At 47.9% G+C, this 10,333-nt stretch overlaps 1 protein-coding gene and 1 pseudogene across 1 annotated transcript; both read left to right on the top strand.

Annotated features, from left to right (window-relative positions):
• Positions 1-4,594: 4,594 nt before the first annotated feature.
• Positions 4,595-5,019, top strand: LOC142834298 (large ribosomal subunit protein mL42-like; annotated as a pseudogene).
• A 955-nt stretch (positions 5,020-5,974) lies between these two features.
• Positions 5,975-6,815, top strand: P3r3urf (PIK3R3 upstream open reading frame). Its single transcript, XM_075946981.1, has 2 exons — positions 5,975-6,200; positions 6,772-6,815. The coding sequence occupies exons 1-2, from the start codon at positions 5,975-5,977 to the stop codon at positions 6,813-6,815; spliced, it is 270 nt and encodes an 89-aa protein (XP_075803096.1).
• Positions 6,816-10,333: the final 3,518 nt, after the last annotated feature.

A 10,333-nucleotide genomic window follows, 5' to 3' on the forward strand; every position in this document is an offset into this window, starting at 1 on the left:
CATCAGATCCCCTGGAACTGGAGTTATAGGAGGTTTTGAACCACCATGTGAGCTGAAAATCAAACCAGGTTCTTTGCAACCTCTAAGCCATCTTTCCAACCCCCTCCCTTCATCTTTTTGCCCCTCACCTTTTTCTCTTCTTTTCCCCTCTCCTTTATCTGGGCCTCTGTGCACAGCCCTGGCCCTTCTGCCAGCAGGTGGCACTGTGTGCCTACAAAGGAGACATTCCCATTCTAAGGTTCCGTAACCCTTTCTTTCTGGGGCTCCCTCTCTGATTTTCCACGCCACTATTCCTCATTGAGAGGGTCTTCACAAGTTCTTGCTCTCCAGTTATTCAGATCAGGGGCTCAGATTCTGTTTTTGTTTTTTGTTTTTGTTTTTGTTTTTTTTCGAGACAGGGTTTCTCTGTGGCAGGGGCTCAGATTCTGGTTCTGTCATTTCTTAGCTATGTGGTTATGGGCTCTGGGAATATTTTCTTGTTTGTTTGTATTTGTATTTTGTCAAGACATGATCTCATTTATCTAACTGTCCTGGAACTATGTAGATCAGAGTAACCTCAAACTCACAAAGATCTTCCTGCCTTTGCCTCCCAAGTGCTGGGATTAAAGATGTATGTCACTTTGCCTATTTTATTTATTTATTTTTGGTTTATTGAGAGAGGGTTTTTCTTTGGGTTTCCCTGGGTGCTTGGAACTAACTCTGTAGACCAGACTACCCTTGAACTCAGAGATCCACCTGCACCTGCTCCCCAAGTGCTGAGATGAAAGGCGTGCGCCACAACTGCCCAGTTTATTTATTTACTTACTTTTTAGTTTAAATTGTATTTACTTTGCTTGAGTGTTTTGTGAGCATGTACATCAGTGTACTATGTGCAGAGGCTAGGAAAGGGCTTCAGATCCCCTAGAACTGGAATTACAGACAGTTATGACTCTCCATGTGAGTGCTGGGAATCAAACCTGCATCCTCTGGAAGAGCAGCCCGTGCTCTTAATCGCTGAGCCACCTATCCAGCCCCTATTGATTTATTTTTCAATTTTTGTAACTGGGTCTATATAACTTTGGCTGTCCTGGAGCTCCTGTTGTGGACCAGACTGGCTTTGAACTCAGAAACCTGCCTGCTTTTTTTTTTTTTAAGATTTATTTATTTATACAGTATTCTACAAGCCAGAAGAGGGCACCAGATCTCACTGTAGATGGTGGTGAGCTACCATGTGGTTGCTGGGAATTGAACTCAGGACCTCTGGAAGAGCAGTCAGTGCTCTTAACCTCTAAGACATCTCTCCAGCCCAACCTGCCTGCTTTTGCCTACAGAGTGCTGGGTTCATAGGTGTGAGTCACCAAATCTGGATTTATTTTGAGAAGATATCTCACTCTATAGACCAGACTGGCCTCAAACTTAAGGCAATCCTCCTGCCTCAGTCTTCCAAGTGCTAGGATTGAAGGTGTGAACCACCACACCCAGCTAACTTGAGTTCTTGGTCTTCCTGACTCAGAATCCCTAGTGTGAGGGTTACAGGCGTGCACACCCATCCTGCTATTTGGTCATCTCTGAGATTTGTTTTTCGGTCTTTGTTTCCTAGTCTATATAAGAGAATAGTTATGATGACTATAGTAAGTTTTTCTCCCTGCTCTGGGGCACAGAGCAATGAGCATCAAGAGGTCAGAACAGAGAGCACTGCTAGAGGGATTGTGGGATGGATTTAGGTGACAGACGGTGGTGGTGGCAAAGTGTGTGTGTGTGTTTCTGGGGATTGGGCCCAGGGCTTTGCACACGCTAGACAAACGCTTCACCACTTGAGTTACATCCACTGACATGTGTTCTTTCCTTTTTTTTAAATTTATTTATTATGTATACAATGTTCTGTCTCTGTTTATGCCTGCAGGCTAGAAGAGGGCACCAGACCCCGTTACAGATGGCTGTGAGCCACCAAGGGTTGCTGGGAATTGAACTCAGGACCTTTGGAAGAGCACTGACGTGTGTTCTTGAGAAAGGGTGTCACTATGTATCCCTGGCTTGTCTAGGACGCACTCTGTAGCCCCAGCTGTGATCCTCCGTCTACCTCTGCCTCCATATTGGGGGGATTTCTATCTTCTACAAAAGCCAAGGAAATAAGTGTGTGTGTGTGTGTGTGTGTGTGTGTGTGTGTGTGTGTGTGTGTTCACGTGTGTGGTGTCTGCAAAGGTCAGAAGAAAACAGCCTTAGACTACCTGGAGCTGGAGTTACTGATGGTTGGATCTAAGCAGTGTGGATGCTGGAAACTAAGGGGTCTTCTGCAAGAGTAGTAAGCATTCTTAGCTGCCAAGTCATCTCCCCAGCCTGCAAGTGGATTTTTTAGTTTGCTGTGTTTGTGAGGAAGGAGACAGCTGTAGAGACAGAGAGGAAGGGATAATAGCATTGCAGATAATAAGCCAGGGGACCATTCTTATATTCCCAGCTACTCTGGAGGCTAAGACAAGAGGATCTCTTGATCTTACAAGTTAAAAACTCTTCTGGGAAAAAAATAGTGAGATTCTATCTCAAAATTTAAACAAATGGACTGAGCTTGGTGGTTCCTGCCTGTTATCCCAGCTCTCAGGAGGCAAAGGCGTTTGAATAGGGGCCAAGGGCTCATAGGTACAGAGGCTAAAAGTTAAGGAGAGCAAAGTGGGGGATGGTGAGGCCCCACAATCTGGGACCTGAAGTTCCTGGAGGACTAGAGGGTCGGGGTTAAGGTGTGAAGAAATGAGCAAATCCAAAGTTCCCCTTAGCGCAAGGCCTGGAAGACCTAATTTTCCTGTCTGCTTCCTACAAAAACAGGTGAAACCAGGGTTAACATCTCTTACCCCTCTTTCCACAGGGCTTTCTTTTCCATCTCAGGAAGAGCTCTGGGAGTTCACATCCCTCCATGTCCCTGGTTGTCATGGAATATCCTGGATAAACACATAAACAAGCGTAGGATAGCAAAAGATGAGTGCCCTGGGCTCTGGATCCGGCAGCTAGCGGATCTGCACCCCCAGCTAGCTGCCTCTGATTTGATGACTATACCTCACCAAGGTGGTTTCCTTCTATGGCCAGTCTTCATCATTTATATTCCATATCTGTGAATTCACCTAGTCACCACGTCCATTTGTGACCACAAGACCAGGTCTTACGTTGCTTTCCCAATTATTCAGAGGAGGTACACAGAGGTAAGAGTCCTGGGTGCCTGACACATATGTCCAGTAGAGGTGTGTTGAGTAGGAGGGATCCTCTGCCCCCAGAAACATGCTCCAGCTCTTACAAACCAGTGTTTGCCCAGCAGTCTAGTTACTACCAGTATTTTTTTTATTCAAATGTTTGATGGAGGAAGGTCATTGGTTGAATAAAAAGAAACTGCTTGGCTCTCATTGGTTAGAAGATAGGTGGGAGGAGTAGACAGAACAGAACGCTGGGAGGAAGAGGAAGTGAGCTCAGACTCCACAGCTCTTCTCTCGGGAGCAGACGCCTCAGAGAGATGCCATGCCCCAGCTCCGACCCAGGATGGACTTAGGCTAGAATCTTCCCGGTAAGACCGGTGCTCACAGATTATTAGAGATGGGTTGATCGGGATATCAGAATTAGCCTGTAAGGGTTAGAGCTAAAGGGCCAAGCAGTTTTTAAATGAATACAGTTTGTGTGTTGTTATTTTGGGCATAAACTAGCCAGGCGGCTGGGGTGTTGGGGACGCAGCCCCGCCGCCCATATTACTACAAATGTTTTAGTTTCTTTTCTTTTCTCTTTCTTTCTTTCTTTCTTTCTTTCTTTCTTACTTTCTTTCTTTCTTTCTTTTTTCTTGGATGATTATTATGTCATTAATGATGTTGCTGGCCCAAGTGGCCCTCGTGGTGCTGAGCTACTATTATCTAGTATTCCTCTGCACAAAAGAGTGGAGATATACTCTAGAGGATATGCATTTCCTTGAAGTGTTAGATACCTGGCCTACCTGACCTCCCAGGATTAAAGGCTTGTACTACCGGTTCAGCTTTGTTTAGCTAACCTCGATTCAGACAGTTACATTGCTGTTGCTCGTGAGCTGAGTGTTGAAGACTCAACACTACATATTACATAAAGTGACTCATTGTAGGATAATGGTTCATTACTTCTAGCTCTTGGGAGGCTAAGGCAGGAGGATTGCTATAGCAGGTTCTGGGCCAGTCTAGGCTACAAAGCAACAATAGCCAGGTGGTTGTGGCACACACCTTTAATCCTAGCACTCCAGAGGCAGAGGCAGGTGGATCTCTGTAAATTCAAGGCCAGCCTGATCTATAGAGTGAGTTCCAGGAGAGCCAGGGGTACACAGAGAAACCCTGTCTTGAAAAATCAAAACAAAATAAAAAGAAAAGAAAGATATCAGCAAAAAACAATGACAAAAAAAGAACAAATAAATAGCCTCTAGACCTAAAAACAGATGATGCATTGATAGTCTGGCAAAAATATTATGACCAGGAGTCACAGGAACCTGTGCAGCTCTTAGAAGTAAGGAGTGGGATTGAAGCAAGATGGCGGGCCAGTGGAATGAAAGCCTGTGTGCCTAAAAACAGATTTGAGAAGCGATTTCGCCTCACAATTTTTTTTTTCATGTCACCTTATAAAGATCATGGCTGCAGCAGTAAAATGGGTGACATCAAGCAGAACTGTCTGGAGACATTTATTTCCAATCCAAAATGGAGCCTTATCTAGTGTTTGTTGTAAATCTACACATTCTTCTCTTCCAGATGACTACAACTGCAAGGTAGAGCTCGCTTTGACATCCCATGGCGGATAGTAGTGTGCTACCACCCTTCTATGGACATCCCGTATGAACACACAAAACCTATCCCTCACCCTGACATTTTGAATAATAATGAAGAAACACATGAACAAATGCTTAAAGTCAAATTAGAAATAAAAAGCAAATGGCTTGAGCAAGGCCCCATGATAGAACAACTCAGCAAGGTGTTCTCCACCACGGAGCACCGCTGGTTCCTGCGCGAACAGTATCACAATCGTCGTAAGAAACCAAATCCTCCCAGAGACAGGTGATTGCTCTTGACTTCCCAAGCACAGGGAAGTTTTGCTGTGTGTCTTAGTTGCCAGCTGAGAAAAATGTACATGTATTCATTAAGATGTTATGTAAGAAAATAATAAAAGTACCCCCTTCATATTTAAAAAAAAAAGAAGTAATGAGTGATTCAGTATTATTGTTTATTTGAGGCAGGGTCTCACTACATAGTCATAGGCTGACCTGGAACTCTATGGTTCTCCAACTTCCTGATGCTGCAACCCTTTAATACAGTTCTCCATGTTGTGATGACCCAACCGTAAACTTATTTTCATTGCTGTTTCAGAACTATAATTTTGCTACTGTTGTGAATCTAATGTGAAATGCAGGAGATGTGATATTCGACCCCCAAAGGGGTCTCGACTCACAGGTTGAGAACCTGCTGCTCTGTGTAGACCAGCCTGCCTGGCCTTAGACTCTCAGAGATCCTCCTGCCTCTGCTTCCCAAGTGCTGGGATCAAAGAACTTTACTAGTACACCCAGATTCAGTATTTGCTAATTCAGTGTTTACAACGACTTTCTAAACCTCTAATTACTGGGAAGAATGATAATTAACTTCTATAAATAAGATTATTGATAACGTCTCCTCACAAGGCTGTGGTGAAGTCAATGAAATCAAGTTTGTGAAATACTAAGCTTAGTATCTGGCACACAGTAGGTGCTCAATACATTGTTAGTATTATTAATGTGGATGAAGGAAAATAACTGAGTGATTTCCCCCACCCCCACCAGAGTTCTTTTCCCTAAGGGATCAAACTGTGGTTGTCTGGCTCTTGGGCTACTCTCCATGAAGAGGACTGTGAGGAAGTCTGAGCTATGTCTGGGTGGGGGAGGGGACAAACCTGTGACAAAGAGCATCACCCTCAGGCAGGCTCCTTATGTCACAGAGACCTCAGTTGCCTGGTCAACAGAACCCCCCAGAAGCTCTTTGCAGTCATGGGGCCCTCTCAGCTTGTCCGTGCCCCTCGGCCTCGGGGCATGAGTTCTCCATACCGAAGGCCAGGTATGGGTGGGTCCCGGCGCAAGTGTTCCAGGATGTTCAAGTATAGCCGCAGAACATACCGGCAGAAACCCCGAGGCCCAGGCCCAGCTACCACCAATCTTGCCACTATGGCCACAAACAGCAGTACTACCACCAGTGTGTGGATCCTCTCACCTCAAGGTTGGTGGGGGAGTCTGGGCTGGGGGATCTGTGATTTGAAAAACAGAACTATCTATTGCTTACGTGCTCTAAAGGGCAATTTGTGAAATTCCACCCAAGGCAGCGTCTTGAAGGCACACGTCACCAAATGCTGAGAGCCTTAATGAAAAACAACATGTCTGTGAAACAGAGAGCTTGGGGGAGGTGGGGGAGCTATGGGGTTCTCACACATGCCTATTTTCTTTGTGTGTGCATGTACACATGTATGCATGTGTGTATGCCTGCACGTATAGGCCGAAGAACAACCTTGGCTGCCATGAACCTTTTTAGGAGACGGCCTCTCAGCAGCCTGGAATGTGTCAAGTAGGCTAGGCTGGCTGGCCATCCAACAGCAGGAATCTCTGTGTCTCTGCCTCCACAAGGCTGGGATTATAAGCATGTGCTACCATGCTCAGCCTTTACCTGGATCCTGGGATTGACCTCAGGTCCTGAGAAAACTAGGGCTTCACTGAGTTACCTCCCCCAGCCTGCACAACTGCCTTTTTTTCTTTTTCTTTTTCTGAATATTCTTCCTTCTCTTTTCTCTCTCCAGTACTCAGACACCTCTGTCAACCTGGGGGCGTTCTGATCCTCTAGAAATGCCCAGAAGCTTGGCTTGCACTGGACCTGCTCTTCCAGAGGGCTGTTGGTGGTAAACAACAAATACAATCACTCTGCTTAAGCTGTCTTTCTCCATCCGAAGTGTTCCAACTATGCAGGACAGGAGAGCAGGGGCAGGGCTGGAGACACTTAGGCATGAGCTTCTGAGCCAGCATGCGTGGACCACAGTTAGACAGTGGAAGGACAGGTCAAGGTCAGCCAGACAAACCCATCTTTGTCCTCAGCATTTTGATCTGCCCTGTGAGGTAAGGGGCTGTTCTGCCTTACACTCCCATGGGCACAAGGCGTCTTGGAAAGAACAAGAAGGCACAGATAAGAGAGAGACCGGATGAAAGACAGAACCCCACAAGTGCTCTAGCATGAGGTATGCTGGTGTTGGTCAGTGTGTGTGTGTCACTGTGTGTGACAAGAGAATGGGAACATTGAGGCACATGTGACTGACTAGATATGCCTTTGTGACTGAACGTGCCTCTGCTGTCAGCTGCGAGAGTCAAGGAGCGCCTGTGAGGGCAGAGGCAAACCAAAGCGGTGTTGGCTCAGCTAAGAATGAAGGTCAGAAGCGGGAGGGGGCCGCCTGCGGGAGGGAGGGGGTGCAGAATGGTTAGTGTAGGAGGACATGTCACCTTCAGCCCCCAGCCATCCTCTGAGGTCAGCGTTTTCCAGGACTGCCAGCTGAGCTGGGGCACTTGGGGGGTGGAGCAAGACTGAGTTTGAGCCCAGAAACAGGGGAGGGTGTTGCACTCTGTCTGGCCTGGGGATTTTCCATTTGGATTTCTGAGTGTGTGCCCATGTATCATAGGGTTTAACTAGGTTTCTGTGGGTTGTGTTTCTGTGGGGTTGTGCAGTAGCATTGTGAGTGTCTTTGTCTCTAATGAGTGGATTTGTGCATAGGCTAGCGTGAGGATTGGGGGGTGAGGATGGGCTAGCGTGAGGACTGGGGAGCAGGAGTAATCCCTAAGACTTTTGGTGGCCTGTCCTCTGGGCTTTAAGAAGTCTGGCTAATATCATTTTCCTCTCATAAGAGGAATGAATTATGTTCATCTACAATAAGCCTGCCAGAGCATGGGATCCTGAGGGGAGGGCTAGAGCAGATAATTCACAGTTATACTGGGTCCAGAGAGTGCTGAGCTACTTGGTGTGGACATTAATTGCACCTAGAAAAGGACTGGACTGGTGTCCAAGGCCCATAATGGGTCTGCACATAACGAACACGTGACAAACAAATGTAGTCATGTAAATATAAGTGGACTCACGTCCATACAACGTAATTAGCAAATGAATGCATGTATTCAGGCACATGCTATAAACAGAGATCAGCACTGATAAGAACGCAATAGGTACCAACCCACCCCCTTGCAGGAGGCATGGCCATACACAGACACAAACATACATGCACCCAGACACAAGAACACAAGCATATAAACACAGACACATACTTATGCAAACTCAGATACACATAGACACACTCACCAGCCTTTCCTATCCTTGCAGCCCCGAGGCCCAAATGCCTCCCTCCCCAATATCGCTGTGTGCGGTGAGTGCATATGTGCCTTTGCTTATGTCTCTGTGTATCTGTGTCTCTGAGTGTGTGCATGTGTTTCTGTGTATGTGTATGAGGGGGGTGATAAGCAGAGGAAACTCGATGACATCATCTCTTCAAGCTATTTTTAGCTCCATCCGCAATGACTTCTCCTCCATTACCCCTCCTCCTCCAGGTTCCCAGTTCTCCTCCCTCTCTGGGCTCTCAAAGAAAGCAAACAGCCAGAGAGAGGTACCCACTCCTTCAGTTTAGGTGGCCCCTCTGGATGATTGGGTGCAGCTCACTCTTTCACCCCTCTGGAGTTCTTTGGAGGCTGAGAACACAGAGATGATTCCCGGACTAGAGGAAGGGGCTTGAGCTATGGGGCAACCTGGAGCAGAGGCCTGCAGTCTGCAGCTCTGACTCAGTCGCACTTGCTAGGACTAAGGGAGTTGCTAGTTCTGGAGATGAGGTGGGTGAAGACAATGAGAGGTCTTCCTCCATGGGAGGCAGGACTCTGGGAACCTGGCAGCTTCAAGGATTCTCTTCCATCTCCCACAGGTTAGCTAACATAAGGAACCCAGAAGAAGCACCCTTCACTCCCGCAATTCCACCTAGAGATTTCCACAAGCAGTGCTTCCTGCACATACCCTCGCTGTGGTGTTCCCAACCCCACACCCACCCACCAAGCAAACGCAGGGCCCTCTGCTAGGCACATCCACTTTCGGACCCCTCCCGGAGCTGCTCTGTGGGAAGGCCGCTGTTCTCCATCTGGAGATGGGAAGACCGAAGCCCAGAGGGGGCGGTAGCACTGGCCCACACCTTATGGTGCTGGGGAAGCAGCCCAAGGGAGATGGGAAGCAGGTGGAGGAGGAAGTGGTGGCACACTGGGACAGCTGGCACAGGTGCAGAAGGCACAGCCCAGGCAGGGAATCAGGTGAGGGGGAGGAGAACAGTAGCCTAAGGGGTACATGCCAGGAGGGAGGGCTTCCTGCTTTAGCCAGCCTTGGGCAGCCACCGGAAAATCGGGTTTGGCAGCTTCAGCCCTGTGCTGAACTGTTCTGCCTAAGGGCTGGAGGTGTGTGTGTGGCGGGGTGTGTGTGTGTGTGTGTGTGTGTGTGTGTGTGTGTGTGTGTGTATGTCCAGATTGCTCCGGGGAAGTGGCCTGGGGCACGCCATCCTCTTCAGAAACAATGAAGTTCAGGGAACATTTTGAGATCTTTCGGAAGGTAGGAATAGTCCTGGACTGGAAGCACCCCTGTTTTGCCCTAACCCCTAGTGTGATGCTTTACCGGTCCTGGTTCCCTTCTTTCTTGGCCAGAGAGCCCCCAAAGGAAGGGGCTTTTTGAGATCAGGTTCCGTGAGTTTTTCTGGGAGTCTGACTCAGGCGGGGGGCGGGGGGAGGGTGAACAGTCAAAGGATAGGGTCTGACTGAACCAGACAATCCCTGGGGCACGAGGCTGGAGTTCCCTTGTAACTAGCGGGTCAATCACCGGAAACCCAGTTCCAGGCCCACAATACAATACTGGTCACTCCACCCTTAAGTGCCCTTACCCACACCCCCACTTCCGGTCTCTGTTCCTTCCTCATCTCTGGGGAAGGCTATAGAGCTCCCTAGGGAATCTCTGCGTTCCCTTCCCTGGATCCTTGCCTGGCTTAACCCTCCCTCCTGTTACCCATTCGGCAACATCAGTCAGTTCCCCCGCTAAACTGCCTCTGGATTCTGGCAAAGACCAGGGAGATTGTTTCTTCTCAGGCTCCGGAGCTTAGATAAAGGGCTTGAGGGAGATAGGGTGTGTGAACCCAGTGCTGGGTTTTGCGTGGATTGTCCTGTGACCCCAGGAAGAATGGAAATTTCCCCCTCTTTTTCTAGTCATCTCCTTCTTCTGCCTTTAGTGGAAGGCACAGAAGAAACCCCAGAATTGAGACATAACTTACAGAAAACAAACACAAAACCCCAGGGCAAGGGGCACTG

This window comes from Microtus pennsylvanicus, chromosome 13 (genome assembly GCF_037038515.1).
Source record: "Microtus pennsylvanicus isolate mMicPen1 chromosome 13, mMicPen1.hap1, whole genome shotgun sequence".
Taxonomy (NCBI): domain Eukaryota; kingdom Metazoa; phylum Chordata; class Mammalia; order Rodentia; family Cricetidae; genus Microtus; species Microtus pennsylvanicus.

Coding starts and splice junctions, on each gene's coding strand:
- P3r3urf (XM_075946981.1), top strand. CDS start 5,975: ATGGGGCCCTCTCAGCTTGTCCGTGCCCCTCGGCCTCGGGGCATGAGT. Junction 6,201..6,771: donor GTGGATCCTCTCACCTCAAG/GTTGGTGGGGGA, acceptor TTCTCTCTCCAG/TACTCAGACACCTCTGTCAA.